Source organism: Mobula birostris, chromosome 13 (genome assembly GCF_030028105.1).
Source record: "Mobula birostris isolate sMobBir1 chromosome 13, sMobBir1.hap1, whole genome shotgun sequence".
NCBI classification, from domain to species: domain Eukaryota; kingdom Metazoa; phylum Chordata; class Chondrichthyes; order Myliobatiformes; family Myliobatidae; genus Mobula; species Mobula birostris.
Window position 1 is genome coordinate 34,622,543 of NC_092382.1, and position 24,835 is coordinate 34,647,377.

General features: G+C 44.3%; 1 protein-coding gene across 3 annotated transcripts in view; it reads right to left on the reverse strand.

Annotated features, from left to right (window-relative positions):
- Positions 1-58: 58 nt before the first annotated feature.
- The window catches only part of LOC140207522 (NACHT, LRR and PYD domains-containing protein 3-like), a 36,284-nt gene continuing 11,507 nt past the window's right edge, over positions 59-24,835 (reverse strand). For 2 of the 3 annotated variants that reach the window (XM_072276059.1, XM_072276058.1), the window contains 8 exons: positions 21,508-21,600; positions 15,965-16,131; positions 13,922-14,093; positions 13,754-13,819; positions 7,273-9,010; positions 6,086-6,172; positions 1,600-1,767; positions 59-1,435 (listed from right to left, as the gene is read on the reverse strand). In XM_072276059.1, coding sequence (XP_072132160.1) covers positions 1,348-1,435; positions 1,600-1,767; positions 6,086-6,172; positions 7,273-9,010; positions 13,754-13,819; positions 13,922-14,093; positions 15,965-16,131; positions 21,508-21,600 — 2,579 coding nt within the window. In that variant the 3' untranslated portion in view covers positions 59-1,347. The remainder of the gene's footprint in view (positions 1,436-1,599; positions 1,768-6,085; positions 6,173-7,272; positions 9,011-13,753; positions 13,820-13,921; positions 14,094-15,964; positions 16,132-21,507; positions 21,601-24,835) is intronic. The other variant, XM_072276057.1, reaches the window with a different exon arrangement.

Sequence of the window (24,835 nt, forward strand, 5' to 3'; positions counted from 1 at the left end):
GACCCGCTGCTGCAGTGCACAGGGTGCGGGGCCAGCAGAAAACTCAAGTCTGACACCAAAACAGGAAGTTGCAGCGGTTTACTGATTTTATCATGACCAATGTAAATTAAACAATGTGTAAGCTGCTAACCGGCAGGAATAAATAAGCTGCACCCAATTCACTCACAGTCACACACATTTAACAGACCGGCGACAACGGGTGACCAGTTGAATAATCAATCCCGTTTCTCACCGTCACTCTGCATCGGGGAACCGATTATTATGATTATGAAGACACGTAGTCCTCTTTTGTTGTCATTTAGTAATGCATGCATTAAGAAATGATACATTAGTTCCTCCGATGTGATATCAAAAAACACAGGACAAACCAAGACTGAAAAAACGGACAAAACCACATAATTATAACACATAATTACAAACAGTGTAACAATACCATAAGTTGATGAAGAAGTCCGTGAGCACAGTAAAGTTCAAAGCTTCTCAAATGTCCCAAATCTCACGCAGATGGGAGAAGGAAGAAAAGCTCTCCGTGCCATGCCGACCACAATCTGAGTCTGAGTCATCCGAAAACTTCGAGCTCTGATCAGCTCTGCGACACCGAGAACTGAGCGCCATCTTTGTCCGAAAGATTCCACCTCCTTCTCGGTCGCCAAAAGCAGGCAAGGCCGTGGATTTTGAGGCCTACTCTCGGAAAGATTCCCGACGACACAGTAATGACAACAGCAGATGGGCGTTTCAGAAATGTAGCCAAATGTTCCTTTGTGCTTTCACGTCCATTCTCCATCAAATCAGAATTGTCCACGGCCCCTATTTAACAGATACGACATCATTTTTCACCGGAGAACTGCGCACGCACAGGCGCGCTGCTATCTTCTCCTCCCGTATGATTATAAAATCACAGTTCGGGGCCGAGTCAGAGATCCCTGCAAATCCAGGTTTACTGCCGAGGGATTTGTCTATTTAACATTATTATATCAACCAGACTGCTGAATTCACCTTACTCTGCAAAGGGAGCAAAACGATTCTCTCCCAGGATAATCCCATCCCGGGTCAACAGTGTCCTTGACTGAGCCCCTGAATCCGGGCTCTTCCTGTCTGTGTAAATCTCCGTCGCCCCACTTGGGGGAGCTCTCGAACCCGGACACGCGCCGGAAGCAGCAGCGCTCTGCAGGAGGCGGAATTATGTCACTACGGGACCTCTTCGGACAAAACAGATCACGAAACTGGAGCGAGTTCCGGTAGAACCGTTGGGAATTACACCTGGAGTGTGGCCATTAAAGGAGAGGGCAAGGAAATAGGCCAAAATGTCCCCATTCAGCGGGCGGGGTTTTTCGGACATTCAGATGTTCAAGGATCAACTCTCAGTCCGGGTCTGGTTTCCTGCAGAGACTCCAGTTCCATTCTCCCGTTCTCACTGAAGGGATTCCAGTCCAGCCTGAAACAGATGGAAGAATAAAGATGGAATAAACAGATTACACAACAGTGTCAGTAACAGTAGACTGGGGTTAATGTTTCAACAACACTCACAGACAAATATCACCAGAAAACCCACGGATCCACTGATATTTTATCACATTGCACATTAATATAAACACTCACCCGATCTGCTCCAGAGTCGGGTGGGTCAGTATGAGGCGGTGAAGAGCGGGGACAGATCGGTCTGTGAGCAAGTTTGATCCCAGGTACAGCTCCGTCAGTGATGGGTTCGCACTGAGAGCGAAGAAGAGATCCTCGGCATCAGAATCTGTGAGACCTACATCCCACAGCCTGGAGAGGAGAGAGAGTGAGGGGGAAGGACACAGAGAGAAAGGAGACAGTAAAAATCCCCAGTGTTTATCAGTAAGGCAATTACTGATCACATTTTTCCCCTTCGGCAGTTGAAATGGGCACGACTGCGCAAGCGTGTGTAAGTCGGACCGTGAGGCAGCTTAAGTGTTTAAAAGCGAGAAGATTAACGAAGCGGGCGACGTTGTAGAGGGTGACGGAGTAGAAGGAGACTTCATTCCAAGTGAGGTAAGGCCGGGTAAGTTCCTTAAATTAATTTAATTACCTTAAGAGTAGGTAATAGAGGCAGCAGTTAGGACAGTTGAGTGCTCCATTTTCAGTACGTGGGAAGTCAGGGCGAGCACAATTGTCGCTGATGACGACACCTATGAAAGGTGCATCAAGCTGCAGCTCCTGACAAACAGAGTTAGGCAGCTGGAGCTGGATGAACTTCGGATCATTCGGAAGGCAGAGGCAGAAATAGAGAGGAGTTACAGGGAGATAGTCACCCCTAAGAGTCAGGAGACAGGTAGCTGGGTGACTGTCAGGAGAGGGAAGGGGAAGAGACAGAAAGAGCAGAGCACCTCTGTGGCCGTTCCCATCAATAATAAGTACATCATTTTGGATACTGTTGATGGGGACGGCCTACCAGGGACAAGTTGCAGTGGTTGCGTCTCTGGCACCGAGACGGGACCCTCAGCTCAGAAGGGAAGAAGGGAAAAGAGGAGAGCAGTTGTGATAGGGGATTCGATAGTTGGGGGACAGATAGGAGCTTCTGTGGGAGAGGTCTAGAATCTCGGATGGTCTGTTGTCTCCCTGGTGCCAGGGTCCGCGATATCTCGGATCGAGTTCTCAGTATTCTCAAGAGGGAGGGCGAGCAGCCGGATGTTGTGGTCCATATAGGGACCTATAACGTGGGTAGGAAGAGTCAGGAGCTCCTGAAAGGCGAGTTTAGGAAGTTAGGTGCCAAGTTGAAGGACAGGAGCTCCAGGATAGCCATCTCAGGATTGCTACCAGTGCCAAGTGCAGGCCAGTTTAGAAATAGTAAGATAGCGCAGATCAACACTTTGGTTCAAGACATGGTGCAGGAGGAAGGCTTCAGATTTGTAGATAATTGAGCAGTTTTCCAGGGAAGGTGGGACCACTTCCGGCGGGACGGTTTACATCTGAACTGGAGGGGGACAAATATTCTCGCAGGTAGGTTTGCTAGAGAGGCTCCAGTGGATTTAAACTAGATACGGGGGCGGGGTGGGGGCGGAAGACGAGGGGAACCAGAATGTGGGAACAGACGTAGGGGAGAAGGAAGAAAAAAAAGAGATAATAAAGTTGTTTGCACCGTTAGTGATAAACAGAGAGTTAGAGGCGGAAAGTTCCTTAAATGCATTTATTTTAATGCTAGGAGCATTGTAAGAAAGGTGGATGAGCTTAGAGCATGGATTGATTCCTGGAAGTATGATGTTGTAGCTATTAGTGAAACATGGTTGCAGGAGGGGTGTGATTGGCAACTAAATATTCCTGGATTCCTTTGCTTCAGATGTGATAGGATCGGATGGACAAGAGGAGGAGGTGTTGCATTGCTTGTCAGAGAAAATATTACAGCGGTGCTCTGGCAGGATAGATTGAAGGGCTCGTTTAGGGAGGCTATTTGGGTGGAATTGAAGAACGGGAAAGGTGTAGTAACACTTATAGGGATGTATCGTAGACCACCAAATGGGGAGCGAGAATTGGAGGAACAAATTTGTAAGGAGATAGTAGATATTTGTAATAAGCACAAGGTTGTGATTGTGGGAGCTTTTAATTTTCCACACATAGACTGGGAAGCCTATACTGCAAAAGGGCTGGATGGTTTGGAGTTTGTAAAATGTGTGCAGGATAATTTTTTTTTTGCGGCGATACATGGAGGTACCAACTAGAGCAGGGGCAGTGTTGGATTTCCTATTAGGGAATGAGATAGGTCAGGTGACGGAGGTTTGTTTTGGGAAGCACTTCGGGTCCAATGATCACAATGCCATTAGTTTCAATATAATTATGGAAAAGGATCGGCCTGGACCCAGGGTTGAGATTTTTGATTGGAGAAAGGCTAACTGCAAGGAGATGCGAAAGGATTTAGAAGGAGTGGATTGGGACAATTTGTTTTTATGGCAAGATGTAATAGAGAAATGGAGGTCATTTAAAGGGGAAATTTGGAGAGTACAGGATCTTCATGTTCCTGTTGGGTTGAGAGGAAAGGTTAAAAGTTTGAGAGAGCCATGGTTTTCAAGGGATATTGGAAACTTGGTTCGGAATAAGAGAGATATCTGCAAGAAATATAGGCAGCATGGAGTAAATGAGGTGCTCGAGGAATATAAGGAATGTAAAAAGAATCTTAAGAAAGAAATTAGAAAAGCTAAAAGTATATACGAGGTTGCTTTGGCAAGTAATGTGAAAATAAATCCAAAGGGTTTCTACAGTTATATTAATAGCAAACGGATAGTGAGGGATAAAATTGGTCCCTGAGAGAACCACAGTGGACAGCTATGTGTGGAGCCAGAAGAGATTGGGGAGATTTTAAACAATTTCTTTTCTTCGGTATTCACTAAGGAGAAGACTATTGAATTATGTAAGGGAATCAGATGGGGAAGTTATGGAAACTATGATGATTAAAGAAGAGCTAGTACTGCCGATTTTGAGTAATATAAAAGTGGATAAGTCTCCAGGTCCTGACAGGATATTCCCCAGAACCTTGCGGGAAGTTCGTGTGAAATAACAGGGGCTCTGACAGAAATATTTCAAATGTCATTAGAAATGGGGAGGGTGCCGGAGGATTGGCGTATTACTCATGTTGTTCCGTTGTTTAAAAAGGGTTCTAAGAGGAAATCTAGCAATTATCAGCCTGTGACTTTGCCGTCAGTGGTGGGTAAATTGATGGAAAGTATTCTTAGAGATGGTATGTATAATTATCTGAATAGACCAAGTCTGATTAGGTACAGTTAACATGGATTTGTACGTGGAATGCCAAGTTTAACAAATCTTATTGAATTTTTTGAAGAGGTTACTAGGAAAGCTGACGAGGTTAAAGCGGTGGATGCTATCTATATGGACTTCAGTAAGGCCTTTGACACGGTTCCACACGGAAGGTTAGTTAGGAATTTTCAATCGTTAGGTATTAATATTGAAATAGTTAAATGGATTCAGCGTTGGCTGGATGGGAGACACCAGAGAGTAGTGGTGGATGACTTTTTCTCAGATTGGAGGCCGGTGACTAGTGGTGTGCCTCAGGGATCTGTACTGGGTCCAATGCTGTTTGTCATATACATTAATGATCTGGATGATGGGGTGGTAAATTGGATTGGTAAGTATGCAGATGATACTAAGATAGGTGGAGTTGTGGATAATGAAATAGGTTTTCAAAGTTGCAGAGAGATTTAGGCCAGTTAGTAGAGTGGCCTGAAAGATGGCAGATGGAGTTTAATGCTGATACATGTGAGGTGCTACATTTTGGTAGGACTAATCAAAATAGGACGTACATGAAAAATGTTAGGGCATTGAAGAATGCAGTAGAACAGAGGGATCAAGGAATAATGGTGCATAGTTCCCTGAGGGTGGAATCTCATGTGGATAGGGTGGTGAAGAAAGCTTTTGGTATGCTGCCTTTATAAATCAGAGCATTGAGTATAGGAGTTGTGATGTAATGCAAAATTGTACAACGCATTGGTAAGGCCAAATATGGAGGATTGTGTACAGTTCTGGTCACCGAATTATAGGAAATATGTCAACAAAATAGAAAGAGTACAGAGAAGATTTATAAGAATATTACCTGGGTTTCATCATCTAAGTTACAGAGAAAGGTTGAACAAGTTGAGTCTTTATTCTTTGGAGCGTAGGAGGTTGCGGGGGGAGGGCGGGACTTGACAGAGGTATTTTAAATTATGAGAGGGATAGATGAAGTTCACGTGGATAGGCTTTTTCCATTGAGAGTAGGGGAGATTCAAACAAAAGGACATGAGTTAAGATTTAAAGGGCAAAAATTCAGGGGTTACATGAGGAGCAACTTCTTTACTCAGATAGTGGTAGCTGTGTGGAACGAGCTTCCAGCAGAAGTGGTTGAGGCAGGTTCAATATTGTCATTTAAAGTTAAATTGGATAGCTATATGTAGAGCAAAGGAATGGAGGGGTATGGGCAGAGTGGAGGTTGGTGGAACTAGGTGAGAGTAAGCGTTCGGCACAGACTAGAAGGGCGAGATGGCCTGTTTCCGTGCTGTAATTGTTATATGGATATATTAATGTTCAGTGTCAGACACCCAGTGACTGTAAACACAATCTCCCACAGTCTGGTACTTACCACAGTTTCTGTATTTTACACTCCGGGTTCCTCAGAGCCGCAGACACCAGTTTCACTCCTGAATCTCCCAGTTTATTCTCCCCAAGTCTAAACACAACCAGACAAATTGACGAACAAAGTGATTCAAACCGTGGGTCTGAAGGAATTTCTCTCACTTGGATATTTCAGGAATGATTAAACCCTTCAGTGTAGCACTGATTGGAGTTCCCATCACTGTCAATGTCCCTCACTGCCCAGCTCCACGGTAGTCACTGAATGCCAGTAATTTTGTCTGTCGGTGAGACCCTGTAAACTCCACATATTCTGTCCCATTCCCCGATGGTCAGAAAATTGTTACTGACGAGTGAGTGTCGGAAGAGGCAGGGTTGGATGGCAGAAAGTCCTACAGTGAGGAGAGTTGTGGGTGGAGATTGTCCATGGGAGTTTGTGGAAGTCAGATCCCAGGAGGACGAGGTGGGGAGAGAGATCCCACAGGGGGAAAGGGATGAGAAAGAGAGATCCCCAAAGGAGGAAGGGAGATGGGGAAGAGAGACCCTACAGGACGAAGTGTATGTGGAAGAGAGATCCCACAGGAGGATACAGATGGGAAAATAAAATCCCACAAGACAGGAGGCAGAAATAGATTGCACAAGAGGGGTGGGTCTGAACAGAGTCCCACAATCGGGAGAGGAGAGGAGCCGACTGTGCTGAGCAAAGCCACAGATTTCGACTGATGGTGATAGTCACACACGGGGAATGTCAGGGGAGGACAATCTCACAATGGTATTCTTCCCTTCTCATTGGGGCAGTCTGCTGACGGTCTCTTGTCCCTCACTGGGAAGTGGGTGTGAATCTCCGACCCACCTGCTGCAGTCAGTGTCGGTCTGGGTGTCAGTAACAGTGAGAAGGAATATTGTCAATGGATGTGTCACAGGCAGCGAGAAACACGGCCATTCCTGTAATTTACTACCATTAAACCAGTGGCCGTTGTTCACTGATCTGATGAACTCTCCAACATCCCTTCACAAGGAACCACAGAACCCTCCTGGCCTTGGGGAATTGCTGACCGATTCCCCCCGCCCCCCCGCCCCATCATTTCACACTGTTCTTCACGATCTGATTTACTACAGTTTTACCAAAATCCCTTGACATTGAAACAACACAATTGGACAGTTTCACAGATCTGAGTGAGAGTTAAATTAAGTTACCTCAAATCCTGGCACTTGTGCAGCCCGGGTCCCAGCCGCTGGATTCCTTCACACTGAATGTGGCAGCACTCCAGGTCGAGCTGTTTTATTGTATCACAGAGTCCGATGGCACGAGACAGGACTGCACAGTCAATCGGGGTCAGTGTCATTCCACGGAATGAAAGTCTTTCTACAGATCCCAGTGAAGCCTGAGCCAGCCCACGATTCTGAGACTCAAACAGGTAACTCAATGTGTTCAGGAGGCTCCTTTTACCAGCATCACTCCTCATGTCTCCACTCTGGCGTTTAACCTCCTCCTTCACCCAGTCAATCACCCGGCAGGTTGTTTCATGAGGAAATGGACCCACAAACTCCTCCAGGCCCCGAGCTGTCATTGGGGAGGAGAGACCAGCAACAAAACGGAGAAATACCTCAAATCGCCCATCTGTCGTGTTGTGGGCTTCAGTGAGGAATTTCAGGATATCCTCGGGATGTGGATTCAGGAATTGTGCGACTGCAGCTATAAACTCTTGGATGGTGAGGTGTGGGAATGTGTACACCACACACCGGGCAGAATCCTCTCTCTCCAAAAGCTCCATCAGGAACCCGGACAGGAACTGGGAAGGATGCAGATTGTACTTGATCAAATCTCCATCTGTGAACACAATCTTCTTCTCGGACACTCCTGTGAAGGCCATCTGACCAACCCTGAGTAACACATCACGGGGGTTCTCAATCTCACGGTTGTGGTTTTTCAGGATGTTGTAAATATAGTAGGAATATAGTTGGGTGGTGGTCTTGGGAACTCGCTGCGGGTCCCTGACTCTTTGTGTGAAGAAGGGGCCCAGTGCCAGAGCGAGGATCCAGCAGTAGGAGGGGTTGTAGCTCATGGTGTACAGGATCTCGTTCTCCTCCACGTGTTTGAAAACAGCTGCTGCCACCGTCTGATCTTCAAAATGCCGGATAAAATATTCCTTCCGTTCCTCACCAACAAATCCCAGGATTTCAGCCCAGACACTGATCTCCGCATTTTCCAATAATTGTAAAGCAGTGGGTCGGGTTGTCACCAGCACTGAACACCCTGGGAGCAGCTTGTGCTGGATTAAATTGTACACAATGTCAGACACTTCACACCACCACTCGGGATCTGGGCACTGGTGCTTGGGTTCTGTATCTCTCCGACTGTCAGCAAAATCGATTCTGTGTTTGAATTCATCTAGACCATCGAATATAAACAGTAATCCCTTTGGGTTCTTCCAGACCTCTCTCAGGAATTCCCCAAAGTAAGGATACTGATCCAGAATCAGTTCCCTCAGGTTTATTCTGCAATTAATCGTGTTTAACTCCCTGAATTTGAAACTGAAGACAAACTGGAATTGTCGATATATTTCCCCCGTGCTCCAGTCATAAACGATCTTTTGTACCATTGTCGTTTTCCCAATTCCCGGGATTCCGGCCACTGCTGCTGAACTCCCAGATTTCGATTTCCTCCGGGAAAAGCTGCTCTGAAACAACTGATCAGTCCGGATTTTTTCCAGCTCTCCGCGAAGGTGTTTCTTTCTCCATTTTTCATGGGTTCGGCCTGTCGCCAGCAGTTCATGTTCCACCAGTCTCCGATCTCGAACAGTAGAAATGACCGTGAGCTCAGCGTATCGATCAACCAGCTGGTAAATCTTCACCTTCTCCCTAATCAGGATCGTGTTCACTCTCAGTGTTTCTGTTTGTGCCCGCAGAGTCTCTTTGTGTTTCGCTTGAACGTCTTCCAAGGGGAAAGAGATATGAACCAGAAAATATCAGACTTCCACCATCTAATATTCAGCGAACAGTGAAGGTGGAAGTTCCTACCGCTATTTCGTTATAATCTTCCTGCCCACATAAAGACACATGTGATTTTCCTGTCCAGAGACTCTTCCTGACACCCAATGATTTTTGACAGATCATCAATAATGACTCCACAATCTCTTTCATAACAGCCCCTTACTGATGGGCCACTCTGGCGTCCTGGTGGCCTCATCCTTTGTTTTTCACTGCCCTGAACTTGTTTGAAAATTTCACACCAGTTCCTCAGCTCTCAGCAATGTCCTCTGACCCAACACCAGTCATCCTTCTGCATTGGAATCACACAGTAATATTTTGAATTAACAACTTTAATTCCCATTCATAGACAATTTCTGCTCATCACTACCTCTCAGTCAACCTGCTTCATCGCAAAAGTCCACATGAAACCTTTACTCCTTCAGCTCAGCCATTCTGCCTCTTCACCCTTCCAAATATCCAATGATAGCCCTTGATCTGAACTATAATATCCATTTCCTAAAGCTCTTCAACCTTTTTCCAGAATCGTCTTTATTGTTGTATTTGTTATCCGGGGTATTGTACAGATAAATTAGGGATAAAACGTGAACAAAATATGCATAGATTCCTTGAGAAAATCCATGTTGAATATGCCGGGCAACTGTTGTCACTAGTTCACTGGGAAAGTTTCCTGTTCCACTGCAAAAAGAGATGGAATCAAACGAGTTTGTGAGTTGTGAGGAATTTTGGCTGCAGAGTGTGTTCAATTTATTTCTTTGGCCAATAAGCTGGTCTACCGTTGGGATATATTGCAATGTTACAAATAATAATGAATAAACAGGAAAAGAAGCCGTCTTACATGTAAGGGGGTTTCGACTTTTATGTTACTGCGGAGGCTAATTAAAACTGCGTCTTTGTTATCTTAATCTGGGGAATGCGGCTTTGTTGTGTTAAACGCTGAGAAAGTTTGCGTTAGCAGCTTGTTTTGGTTTAGAGGGTGCTATTAACCAATTGGGATAGTTGTTATGGTTTTGGTTTATTTGAAGATACTGTATGCGGGGGTTTTGGGGCAGAAGGCGGGAGAGCGAGACAGAGGATGGACCAGGTGCTGTGAGTCCGCTAACGGGGTCGGACCCGGAGACGGAGACGGACTCGTGTGGAGCGTCTGGTCGACCACCGTTGTTGGTCCCAGGTGGCCGGTCGAGGTGGTCCGAGGGGGTCGCAGGGTGAAGGGTGAAGAAGAAGGTCCTTGAGCTCCAACTGTTTGTGCACCAAGAGATTGAACTTTGATAAGTGTGGCGCCTTTTATTTTCCTTTTATATTTTAGTCTCTTTTAATTATATAGTTCCAGTAATAAACTGTATAACATTTAATTGCATCTGGTGTATTGTCTGTTATTTGGGCGGGGTGGGGTAAATCACACAGCATCCACACAAACAAATAACTCAGTTTGCCAAAGCAGAGGCTGTTTCCCTAAACGACAGCGAACGAGCGACCCTGAGGGTGGCCGGGGGGCTACATACAGATTGGAAAAAAAAAATAGTGACAGTTGAAACTATGAAGCAAGTGCAGATTATAAGCGTCTATTTTACCCCGTCAATCAGCTTAACAGGACTGTGGTCAACCATGATACGGTTGATAAAGGGATGTGAAAAATTGAAGACGTTAGGAAGTGAATGTATTTATATGGACACTGGGAATCTGAGAGGTGGCGAATATTGAATTGGATTACTTCACTTGGGCACTGATTTAATTGGATCACGGCGCTTTTTTATTCCCCTTTTGATTTCTATCTTTGAAACTGTGCCTGGATCGATAATATTAGTTTTAACATGTTTACCAACAAGTTAGATTTCCAACTCTTGTCCATTAACGTAATAAGCAATACATGTAAGTTCAAGTAACAAATCTGAGCCAACATCTCAATCAAAACACTTACATTTTGAAGAGAATGTTCAGCTATTTAACCATGAAGTGAAAGCCAACTTACACATGAACTTTGTGCCTTCCTTGCAGAAAGAGTGCAACCACTTTGATTCAGATATAGCACACACCTTATCAGGAGATACAGGAGTAGATAAGCTACACAGAGCTGTTACAAATGAGAGTGCCGTCGTAGAAGTGGATTCCAACTTTCCTAAAAATGAATCTGAATTGCCTTACATTAACAGATTGAAGAGGATATAACGTTTAAAGTGTGTCAAGGAGATATCCTGCAGTTAAAGTATTTTAAATATGGATAATGTAGCTAAGCTTCATAGCAGTTATGGAAAGGAGAACAGATGGATTGGACATAGATATCCTGAAGTTGAAGGATTATTTTGATTGTATACCACAGCGCTGATTGAAGGTAATTCTTCACCCATTAAACCGGAGTCATTCAAAAGTGAGTAGTGGGACTTTGGGGCCAATGTGCCCCCTTAGGTGCCAAAGGAATAAATTGTAAGGAAAATTTAACATCAAGGTTTATCAGTGGTTTAACTGATAAAAGGTGGTATTCTCAGATACTGAGAGTAAAAAACAAAGAAAATGTTCTGACAAGAGTAGAGTATAAATACTGGAAATGAGTTCTAAGACCAGTCTGGGAGTGAATGACAATCGTTAAGAAAAAAGCAAAAGGCTTTTGTGAATACATCAAAGGCAAGAGAGGTTCAGTGTATCAAGACACTGCCAAGGGTATGTGGGTCATCAGTGTATGAGGAAACCTCCAGGGCTGTTTGGAGGCGTTCGACCAAGTACCGGGTCACTTTCAGAATTGCATGGTGCTTCACAGTGTATTATGATCTAGCCAGGTGTTTCTTCAGATTTCCCCATCATCAACACCCTGCCAGAGGTATATGCAATCAATGGTTCTAATGTGGATTAAATGAAGTATATTTTAATACTCGTGCTTATTGTGCTGCGTGGGAGTTGGGCTGAAGGAACGGATTCATTATTTTTTAGAGATACAGTACAGTAGCAACCACTTCCAGCCATGCGCTCACACTGCCCAACTAAACCGATGTGACCAAATAACCTATTGATCTGTACATCTGGACTTGGACTGATTGAAGACAGTCAGCATGGCTTCGTGGGTAATAGGCCATGTCTAGCCAATCTTATAGAGTTCTTTGAGGAAGTTACCCGGAACGTTGATAAAGACCAGATAGTGGATGTTGTCTATATAGTCTTTAGTAAGGTATATGACAAGATCCCACATGGGAGTTTTGTCAAGAAGGTTTAGTGCTCGGCATTCAAGATGAGGTTGTAAATTGGACTCAACACTGGCTGACTGATGGTTGCCTGTTTGACTGGAGACAAGTGACACGTACTGCAGGGTCGGGGTTGGGTCCATTGTTGTTTGTCATTATATCAAAGATCTCGATTATAATGTAGCTCACTGGATCAGCACATTTGAGATGATATCAATATTGTGGGTGTACTCGACAACGAGGAATCCTATCGTGACTCGCAGCTGGATCTGGAACTTCAGGAAAAATGGCTGAAAATCACAAATACAAATTAATGCAGACAAGCGCGAGGGTCCGACACAGTGAATGGTAGGACACTGAGGAATGTGGTAGAATAAAAAGATCTGGGAATACAGGTCCATAATTCATTGAAAATGGCGTCACAGGTAGACAGGGTAATAAAGAAAGCTTTTGGCATATTATTCTTCATAAATCAAAGTACTGAGTACAGGAGATGGGATGTTTTGTTGAAGTTGTGTGAGACATTGTTGAGGTCTAGTTATGATGACCTACAGGAAAGATGGAAATAAGGTTGAAAGAGTACAGAGAACATTTTGCACGGACGTTGCCATATCTGGAAGACCTGAATTATAACGAAAGTTTGAATGGATTGGGATTGTGATCCTTGGAACGCGGAAAATTGAGAGGAGCTTTGATAGAGGTATATAAATTTATGGGGGGTATAAATCGGCAAAATGTAAGCTAGCATGTTCGACTGACAATATGTGGGACTACAACGAGAGGCCATGGTGAACTTTTTAAAGGGAATATATTGGGAAAATCCTTCACTCAGATGTTTGTCATTGTGTGAAACAAGCTGCCAGCACAAGTGACGCATGTAAGCTCGACTTCAACGTTTAAGAGAAGTTTGGATAAGTACATCGATGGAGGTCAGTGGGAGTAGGCCTGATGCTGTGCAGTACTTTTCTATGACTCCAGCTTCAGAATGTGGGAAGAAACTGGAGCATCCAGAAGAAACCCGCACGGCCACAAGAGACAGTACAATCTCCTTACGGACTGGAAGCGGGAATTGAACCTAGATCACTGATGCTGAAAAACTGTACGCTCACCGCAACTCTAGCATGTCGTCCTAACCGTGGAAGAACTTCTCGACTCTTCCACTCTCAGACAATCTGGGGCTATCTGCTGTGTCAGCAGCCAGCATTGTTGGAATTCACAACACATCAGCAGACTGCCAGCAATGTCTGTGTTTCTTGGGCAGCAGGACCTTGCTGGATGTAAATGCCTAGGTGACTCTTACGCATACTGAACTGAGTTATTTGCACAACATGTCAGGAATGGTCTGAAGTGTAGCTTCAACTCAGAATACCAATTGACTGATAGTGATTTCCAGTCATGACCACCCCTTTCCACAAACACTGACAGCTGGGCTCCTAGTTTCAGCAATCTGTGAACAATTGCTGTTCAGCTTCATTTCTGTCAAGTAATCAGTTTCAATCATTTATTTCATCACTCACCCCTCAGCTGCGATGGTAACTCACAAAAGCCTCGGCTGACATTCATGTGTTCATATGGATCAGGACCTGTTGACATCGAAAAACTTTCATGGAATTGGGTGCCAAGTGCATTGTTAAATATGGAAAGTTTCAATCTGATTTAGGGCAGAGTGTGTTATTTCACTGTACCGAGTTCCTGGATTTCCATCAGTATTTTGTCCAACTTTGGTAACTCCTTCCTCATTTCCACAAAGGATTCCCACATCACCCTCTGGGCCTGGGCGCCTTTTTCCATCACCAGACTGAGGAAGAGTTTGGAACTCTCTTCCTGGTTTCTCCTCTCAACGAGCTTCGTGACTTCCTGTGAATAACAACAGTGAAGATCAGACGGAGAGACACAGAACGATGAGGAAAATATCTGCTCATTGATCGGACATTCAAATAGTCTCTTTGCCCAAGGACACCGGGGCAACCACTGGTCTGTCTCCTGATCCATTCTGCAAATCTATGGGTTCATACAATGGAACCAAAACACGAACTAAAGGTAATAACAAGTTAATATTATTGTTGCAGAGTGAAGTAATCTCCTTTGCACATTCCTTTATAATGCCTGTGGACCTGTGACATGTTTTTTTTTGGTGATGGCAATGTGAGATAGACGTTTGCCATTAACCCGTAGACTATGCCTCGTAACAACTCTACTGCTGCTGCACAATGCATTGTCTCATGGACAAAGAGCTTCGCGGCGCTCTCCGGTCTGGTTCTGTCTCTTTCAGTATGATGAAAGTGACATGACATGGATGTGATCAGTGAGAACATTTCTTACCCACAAGCACTCGGGGTGATGACCTCTATTGGCAGATACCACAGTTGAAAAGTTGACTATGTTTGATTATATTGGATTGTGTCTTGACTAGTCTCTGGGACAACTCGGCAAATTCCTACTGTTCTAAAGGATCCTCCCAGGTGACCAGGCTGATGTGTCCTGATCTAAAGTGAATCCTTTGAGTTAGTTATCAGGTTCTATATGATGAGTACATTCGTACTGTCCTGGAAAAATGGAGCTGGTGAGACAGCAAAGAAAACTTCAGCAACTCTACAGTTCACACTTTTCTATATTACGAATATTGCAAAGCCTTTCACTTGCAAGTTGTTATTTTTGAACCGACCTGGTGTATGTGTGGTGCTGTGGGGGAATTCGGCAAACTGGAGTCTCTAGTGTACACATCCGCCACGGTCATTGCTAATTCGAACTTGGGGCCAGATTGAAGTGGCAGGGAATGGGCCCGAAAGCGAAGAATTAGCCAATGTTTTGTCGATTTCAGTGCCAGACCAGATCGAAAACTTTCTGATGTTGCAGCTGCGAGGGGCAAGCCGGTGTTTAGTTCACTGATTCTCGAAATTTACTCACATCTGCGGGTCTGGTCTGGGATCAAGGACCGGCTGCAACAGTGAATCTGGCTTGGGTGACTGTGAACTCACTTTCCACTTTGGTGTTCTCTGCAGTTCATATTCTGGGTAATAATTGTTTACTTTTAATGTTCGGATGATCTATTTTGTTTTTCAAACATTGGGTGTTTGGCAGTCTCTGTTATGTGAGTTTTTTTAAAGAATACGTCCTATCGTGTTTCTTCAATGTCTGTAAGAAAGCGAATCTCAAGGTGGTATACTGTATACATACTTTGATAATGAGCGTTGTTTGAAGCTATGAAATGTTGAAGATAATTTGAGCAACACATGATAGGAAAGATTTAGGGCGACTTGGCCAATTTTCCTGCTGTGTGATTCTAATGCGAGGACCACGACACATTACCGAAATTCCAGGCACCTGGCTTCGTACGGGAGTGATGTGACCATATCGATGTCGTGGCCAGGTGTCTTTCCACACATGGCAGCAGGGAACTGGACATCTACATCGTCCATGAGGAGAAATGAAATTAATCCGAATGTGACCAAAGATCTTCATGGGTATTTTAATCGGGTTTTTATTTCTGCTGCTGATTCACTGAATCGCATTTCTCTCACCAGTGTGTTAAGTTCAGCATGTTTGTACTGATGAATTAAGTTTGAAACTGCAGTTAGCCCTGATGCAAATGTTTTGGACCCAATTTGTTCAGTGATCAATATCATCACTGCAGTGTAGAGAAACAAGAGGATGAGCTAGACTGACTGTTGTCTCTCATCCCTCTTTTCACCAAAATGAACTGTATCCCAACCATTTTTCCCACTCACCTCGTGTTCCCGTTTGCTGAATTGTCCTTCCTGTCTCAAAGTCAAGCTGAGTCCTTCTACCCGCTCCTCAATCGCAGGTTTCAGTCTCTCTCGGTAGAAAATGGTCATGTTGCGCAGTTGATAATCTTCACACTGTGTCAGGAGATCTGAGATCGTAGAATTGGGATCTGGGAATCGAAATATAAAAACACTGTACAGTACTCTGCAACGTGGAGTGGAGTGCGAGTTGGTAAATCTGACGGAGAGAAAAGTATATTGGAAAAGAGCGTGCACCGCAGGAGGGGCGTGGGATCCATGGCAGAGATGGCGGGAGGGAAGTGAGACAGGTAGCAGAATAGAAGTGCCTGGGGTCGGCTGTAGTAAGGGTACGGATACATCCAGCCCTAAGAACCGAGGCAAGGTAATTTGGTTCCAAACAATTGGCTTATTGATCATTACTAATGTCTCTCTGGTGTTCTTTCCCTACACTTTTCCAAACAATTCCCCTCTCTCTGCCCCCTTCGCCCTTTCAGTCCACAATAAAGACGCGTATCAGAATCAGATTTATTATCACTCACACATTTAACTTTTTTTTTTTGTTTTGCAGCTGCAGTACCATTCATTACATAACATTACTACAGTATTGCGCAAAAGCATTAGGGACATATATATAGGTAGGGTGCCAAGAGTTTTGCGCAGTTCCGTATGTAGGCCCCACATTCGCCCAATCCACCATGAGCTGCACGGAACAGCATTGCCGTTCGCCCCACACGCATCATCGCTTCAGTTATACTTTTTCCTTCCTTCTACTAAAGCTGTCATTGCCACCACAATGATGAGGAAGCGGGTGTAAAATATTGCAATCCCCCCTCCTCTCCAAAATGTAACAATGTTCAGTGTTAGTAATTACAGTGGGATTGCAATATTGTCAACTTTCCTGTCGAGTATGTGCTCTTGGATTATTTATTTATATAGCATCCAGCCAGACCTCTAATCTGCTCATTCCTGGGATGTGAACGCCATTTACAAAACTGCCAGCTGTGGTGTACCTCATTGCAGAGGGAGGGGATGCCTTCATTTTAGAGAGCAGGTAAAAATCGACTGGATTAGGTCTGGTGTCATGCTCAGACACAGAGTGACAAGTTGGGGTGCTGATCCTTGAGTGGGCTATATGAACAAATTTGGTTCTCGAGATTACGGACACTGTCCTATCAGCATTTTGTTTTATCACAGCACATCACTATTCCAGAATCTCTGGTAAGATTCGAACCTACATTACGCTCAATGTCTATGGGGCTGCACAGACAAGCAATGCCATCATACCTGGTATTTAAAACTCTGCATATTTTTCTCCTCCTTTCAGCTGTCAGTTTTCTCCTTTGGCCTGTGTGTCTCCCTGGTCCTAATGTGCCTCGATATCAAAATGGTCACCAGTCTTCTCATGAATATTGCCTGATGTATTTCAACATAAGAAGAGAAGGCAGGTGTATTGGGTGGAGTGGGATCCTGGATCAGCCATAATGGAATGGCCTAATTCTGCTCTTATGTTTCATGGTCTCATGACCTACCCAGGAATTTTAATCTTGAGTTGCAGGTGGTGGAAAGCACTTTACTAGGCAGATAGTGGAGTGGTTGTGCAAAAAAATATTGCAAGGCCTACATAGAAAGTCAGGGACAGTAAGATTAGGCAAAATGGGAATACTGTTCAGAGTTGCGTGTATATTAGTGCAGGGAATATTGTTCGTAAGGCGTTTAAGCTCAGTGCGTGGATCATAATGTGGAATTATGAAATTGCAGCCATTAATGAGAATTGTATGCAGGAGAGGCAGGACTGGAAACTTAATGTCCCAGATTTCCATTGTTTTAGACTTGGCAGAGTAGGAGGGAATAAAGAGTGAGGTGTGGTATCACTAAACAGGGAAGGTGTCGTGCAAAAGTTCAGACAGGGCAGACTGGACAGCTGGCCTACTGAGGCATGGACTATATTCGCCAAAGTGCTGTAGTGCTCCATGATTAACTACATTTTTGACCTGTACCCTGGAGAATACTCGAGTTATTCCGATGATTACGGATTCCAAATCCTTATTTGTCTCCTTTAGCACTGCCTGACCTGCACATCATCATCACTCCAGTCTGGGTGACCGCCTATTGCTAGGCGAATTTCACAGGAAACCTCTCTTCCCAGTCAGTACATTAATGCACACCAGAGTCCTCAGTGAATCCATTCCCTCTCCAGATTTCCTTAGAATCATTCAGCGCTACAGCCCAGAAACAGACACTTCGGCCGAAATCTTAATCTGTCTAGTTCCATCGACCTGCAGCTAGAACAACGCCCTCCATGTCCTTCCCAGTCATGTACATATACTGAATTTGTCATGGCTCGGTCCATGAAGTCCATATTCCGATTCACGGTCCGGTCCATCGACCCTTGCTCCAGGTTTTCCTGTCTACCCTGTTTCTGTTCTTGTTGAGCTCTAATTGAGGCAGCTGATGCTCGTTGGGGCTGGCTGCATGAATATCTTCAGAGACCAGGGTGTGTCTGCTGGATTGTTCTTGTCCTTACTCCTTGTATCCCTTTCTCTGCCTGTTTCCTCGCCTGAAGCCTTGCCGGTAACTCTCACCTCGTCTCGCCTTCAGTCTTGTCCTGGAGCCACCCCGTACCTAGCTCCATTCCTGTCCCTTGCCTCCGTCGGGTAAGCCAGGCCGTCTCGCCATTACCTGTGGTTAGTTCTGTCCCTTGCCTCCGTCGGGTGGTGATCCGCGTCCTGCCCAGGAATACCGTGCCCTGCCCAGGAGTAGCCTCCTGCCAAGCCTCACCTCAAGTCTCTAGCCTGAAGACTCCAGCCTCGTCTTGCCTGCCAGCCAGGACTCGTCCTTGCCTAGTTCTGGGATCCAAGCCAGAGGCAAGACCCAGGTACTGGGGCTTTGTCCTGTCTTGGCTCGGAGTCCAAGCCCGGGCTCCTAACTCTCTTGACCAGTCCTATTCTGGGTTCCCGGTTTTTGTGTCCATGTCCTTGCCCTCACCCTGCATTCTAGTCCTGTCCCTAGTACTTCAGTGCCTCTGTCTTGCACTTGGGTCCGTTCCCAGCCATCGCCTTATGACAGAATTCCCTTAAATGCTGAAATTGTGTCGGCATCCACCACATCCGCAGGCACCATTTTCCACACTCTAGCCACAGTTTGATTGAAGATAATCCGCTTATTCCTCTTCAACATTGCACCATTCACCCTTAACTCATGATCTCTTCTTCCAGTCAAGGCATAATTTTATATAGCTCTATCAAATCTCCTTTTGTTTTCCTGCACTCTAGGAAATGAAGACCACCCTCACACCAACCTCTGAGTGAAGATGATCCTCTTCTTGTTCCCTTTAAACATTTCTTTACTACTTTACTGTCACCAAACAATTGATATTAGAGCGCACAATCATCACAGCGATATTTGATCCTGCGCTTCACGCTCTCTGGAGTACAAATTGATAGTAAATAGTAAAAATTTTAATTATATATCATAAATAAAAATTTTAATTATATATCATAAATAGAAAAGGGAAAGTAAGGTAGTGCGCAAAAAAAAAAAAAAAACAAGAGGCAGGGCCGGATATTTGGATGGTACGGCCCAGATCCGGATCAGGATCTGTTCAGCAGTCTTATCACAGTTGGAACGAAGCTATTCACAAATCTGGCCATACAAGTCTTCAAGCTCCTGAGCCTTCTCCCGGAGGGAAGAGGGACAAAAAGTGTGTTGGTTGGGTGGGTCGTGTCCTTGATTATCCTGGCAGCACTGCTCCGACAGCGTGCGGTGTAAAGTGAGTCCAAGGACGGAAGATTGGTTTGTGTGATGTGCTGCGCCGTGTTCACGATCTTCTGCAGCTTCTTCCGGTCCTGAACAGGGCAACTTCCATACCAGGTTGTGACGCACCCTAGAAGAATGCTTTCTACGGTGCATCTATAAAAGTTAGTGAGGGTTTTCACCATTAATTCTTAATTCATGAACTAATTCCAGTATATACTCCTCATAATTTTCTATAGCTCTGTCTAGTCTTCTCATTCTATTTTGGTTTGGGTAATAAAGTCCGAACCTATTCAACCTTTCCCAACAATTCAGGTCCTCAAATCTCGGCAATATCCTTGTATTTTTTTTCTGCACTTTTGCAATCTTGTTGATGTATTTCCTGTACGTCAGTGAAGAGAATTGCACACAGCGCTCCAAATTAGTCCGCAATGAATAGAATTTCATCTTAATATCTGAACTCATGTAACACAATACCTTGATTTCTGGTGGCCAATGTGAAAAAGTTTTCATTATGACCTTTTCTACTTGTGATAGCACTTACAAGGTTCTGTTTATCTGTATTCTCATATTCCCCTGTTCTATAGCATTCTGCAGTACCCCAAAATTTCGCTGTGTAATCCTATACTGGCTTGCCTTTGCAAAATACAACACCTCACACATCTCTGCATGAAATTCCACCTGCGATTTTAAAACAAATGTCTTATGGTCCAAATCCCGCTGGAAAAATTGACGTTTTTTTTTTTTTTCCCCTGCTTATGTACCACCAGCCTCGGCGTCGTCTGTAAGCTTATTGATCCACTTGACCACGTCATCATCCAGATTGTTAATATAGATGCAAACAACAACAGACCCTAGACCAGTCCTTGAGGCAGACAACAAGTTACCGGCCACCAGTCCGAGAGCCAACTCTCTACCACCAGTCTTTGGCTCCTGCCACAAATCCAATGTCTAATCCAATTTATTATCACATTCTGAACGCCAAATGACTGAAACTTCTCGACTAAACTCCCATGCAGGATCTTCTCAAAGGGCTTGCCAAGATTTACTGCCTTTCCTCTATCAACCTTCATAGTATATTCCTTGATTACTCTATAAGACTGGATAGACATAACATACTACCACACAACCATGTTGAATATCCTTAAGCAGTCCCTGTCTATAAAAATTCTAACACTTAAAGTACTTCCAATAACTTTCCCAGTATTGATGGCACGTCCATCATAGTTACTCAGATTATCTTTAGAGCCTTTCTCAAACAACAGAACAGCAGGGGCGCCGCTGTAGCACAGCCGTTAGTTCGACACTATTGCTGCTCAGGGCATCTTAATTTGGAGTTCAATTCTGGTGTCCTCGCTGAGCACATTTGTATGTTCCAACTCATGTGGCGACTGTTTTCTCCGGATGTTCCGGTTTCCTCTCACAATCCAAAAACGTACCGGTGGTTAGTTTGATTAGTCGTTGCAATTTTACCCCCGAATTACATTAGGTTAAATCGGTGGGCTGCTCCATGGCACCGCTCGGTTGATTAAGGAAAGTTATTTGAACACATTTGACAATCTCTATCTCATTCATCACATTTACAAGCATGGCAGTCCCAGTTACTGTCCATAAAATCTCTCAAGCAGTGATTATAATAAACATGTATATGTTATCCCTATATTTCTCAGCCCTTACGTCTTCCCTGTATTCCTATGAATTACGGGCCCAGGCATTAAATCTGGAACTGATGTTAAGGCAACATTTAACTTTGTTAGTATTCTGTAACGCACCTGTGTCCTGTCCCGCTTTGGAGCTCACTGGATCCTCATGCATATTCATACCTCCAGCCATGGTGGGGTTGGGGTTTTCAACATCCTGGCTCTCTGCAATAAACAGAATGAGGATTAGGTGATTTCCAATGACAGTAAGACACTGCTTTCTGTTCTGCTCTTTCCTCATCTGCAAACTGCTCTCTGTCTGTGAGGTAAATCATCACGTACATACTGACAATCTATCCAAACCCATTTACTTACCGCTTGTACAATTCCTGCAATGCCTTGGCGATTTTATTCATATCCGAAACAGAATCAGAGGAGAGGTTTAATAACACTGGCATATGTCGTGAACTGGTTAACTTTGTGGTATCGGTGTAATGCATAATATAGATAGAAAAACAACATTGAACTATAGTCTATATATCTGAGATTTATAGTAATTCCAGTCGGATTTCAATATTGCCAACGTTCCCGTCGAGTATGTGCTCTTGGGTTATTTACTATTATAGCATCCAGCCAGACCTCTAATCTGCTCATTCCTAGGATGTGAACACCATTTACAAAACTTCCAGCTGTTGTGTCCTTCATTCTAGAGGGATGGAATGCCGTCATTTTAAAGAACGGGTAAAAATCGGGTGGATTAAGGTAGGCGTCGTGCTTAGACACAGAGTAACAAGTTCAGGTCGTGATACTTCAGTGGGTTATATGAACAAATTTTGTTGTCAGGATTACGGACATTGGCTGTTCACCAATTTATGTTATCACTTCACATCACTATTCCAGAATCTCTGGTGAGATTTGAACCTGCATTCTGCTCAATGTCTATGGGACTGCACAGACAAGCAATGCCACCAAATGTGGTATATAAAACCCTGCATGTTCTTCTTCTTTCAACTGCCAGTTTACTCCTTTGGCCTGTGTGTCTCTCTGGTCCTGATGTGCCTTGATCCCAAAATGGTCACCAATCTTCGCATGGAAATTGCCTGATGTATCTCAACACAAGAGAGAAGGCAGGTGTATTGGGGTGAGTGGGATCCTGGGTCAGCCAAATGGAATGGCGGAGTAGTCTCGATGGGCTAAATGGCCTAAATCTGCTCCTATGATTTATGGTCTCACAACCTACCCAGGCATTTTAATCTAGAGTTGCAGGTGATGGAAAGCATTTTACTATGCAGATAGTGGAGAGGTTGCACGAAAAATAAATGTTGCAAGGCCTACATATTAAGTCAGGAACGGTAAGATTAAGCAAGATGGGAATACTGTTTGGAATTACGTGCATATTAGTGAAGGGAATTTATTAACGACGTGGATGTGGGGTAGATGGGTGGGTTGGCAAGTTTGCAGATGACAAAGGTTGGTCGTGTTGTGGATAGTGTAGAGAATTGTCGAAGATCGCAGAGAGGCATTGATAGGTTGCAGACATGGGCTAAGAAGTGGCAGATGGAGTTCAACCCGGAGAAGTGTGAGGCGGTACACTTTGGAACGACAAACTCCAAGGTAGAGTACAAAGTAAATGGTAGGATACTTGGTTATGTGGAGGAGCAGAGGAATCTGGGAGTACGTGTACACAGATCCCAGATAGTTGCCTCCACGTAGATAAGGTAGTTAAGAAAGCTTATGGGGTGTTAGCCTTCATAAATCGAGGGATAGAGTTTAAAAGTCGCGAGGTAATGATGCAACTCTATAAAACTCTGGTTAGGCCACACTTCGAGTACTGTGTCCAGTTCTGTTCGCCTCACTAAAGGAAGGATGTGGAAGTATTGGAAAGGATACAGTGGAGATTTACCATGGTGCTGCCTCGTTTACAGAGTATGCATTATAATCAGAGATTAAGGAAGCTAGGGCTTTACTCTTTGGAGAGAAGGAGGATGAGAGGAGACATGATAGAGGTGTACAAGATAATAAGAGGAGTAATCGAGTGGATAGCCAGCGCATCTTCTCCAGGGCAGCACTGCTCAGTACAAGATGAGATGGTTTTAAGCTGGGAAGTTCAAGCTGGATATTAGAGGAAGATATTTTACTCAGAGTGTGGTTGGTGAGTGGAATGCGAGGAGTCAGTGGTGGAGGCAGATGTACTAGTGAACGTTAGGAGACTACTAGACAGGTACATGGAGGAATTTAAAGTGGGGGTTATATGGGAGGCAGGGTTTAAGGGTCAGCACAACATTGTGGGCCGAAGGACCTGTACTGAGATGTACTATTCTATGTTCTATGGTCTATGGAATACTGCTCGTAAGGTGGATAAGCTCAGAGCATGGATCATCATGTGGAATTATGAATCTGCAGCCATTAGTGACATTTGATGTCCCAGATTTCCATTGTTTTCAACATGGCAGAGTAAGGGAATAAAGAATAAAGGTGTGGTATTCCTAAACAGGAACGTTGCCGTGCAAAATCTCAGACATGGCAGACTGGACTTCTTCTCCTTTAGCACTGTCTGGACTGCACATCACCATCACTCCAGACTGGGTGAACTCTTGTTGCTGGGTTGATTTGTCAGGAAATCTCTCTTCCCAGTCACTACGTTAATGAACACCAGAGTCTTCAGTGAATCTATTCCCTCGCCAGGCATTTCTTAGAATCATTGAACACCACAGAACAGAAACAGACTCTTCGGCCGAAATATTAATCTGTCTAGTCCCATCGACCTGCAATCAGAACATAGCCCTCCATGTCCTTCCCATTCATGTACCTATATTTTCTTAAAAGTTGAAATCGTACCGGCCACCACCACTTCCGCAGGCACCGTGTTCCACACTCTCGCCAAAGTCTGAGTGAAGATAATCTCCTTGTTGTTCCTCTTAAACATTTTACCATTCATCCTTAAATCATCATCTCTTCTTCCAGTGTAGGCGCAATTTTATATAGCTCTATCAAATCTCCTTTCATTCTCCTGTACTCTAGGAAATAAAGACTATATTCACACCAACCTCTGAGTGAAGTTGATCCTCTTTTTCTTCCCTTTAAACATTTCACCATCAATCGTTAATTCATGAACTAATTCCAGTCTACACTCCTCAGTATCTTCTATAGCCCTATCTAATCTCCTGGCATTCTTTCACTCTGCAGAATAAAACCCGAATCTATTCAATCTTTCCTGACAAATCGGGTCCTCACATCCCGGCCATACCTTTGCATTTTTTCTGCCCTCTTTTAATCTTGTTGATGTATTTCCTGTGGGTAGGTGACGAGAATTGCACGCAGTACTGCAAATTAGTCCTCAATTAAGAGAACTTCAACTTAACATCTGAACTCCTGTAACACAGTACTTTGATTTCTGAAGGCCGATGTGCCAAAAGCTTTCTTGACGACCTTATCTACCTGTGATACCACTTACAAGGTT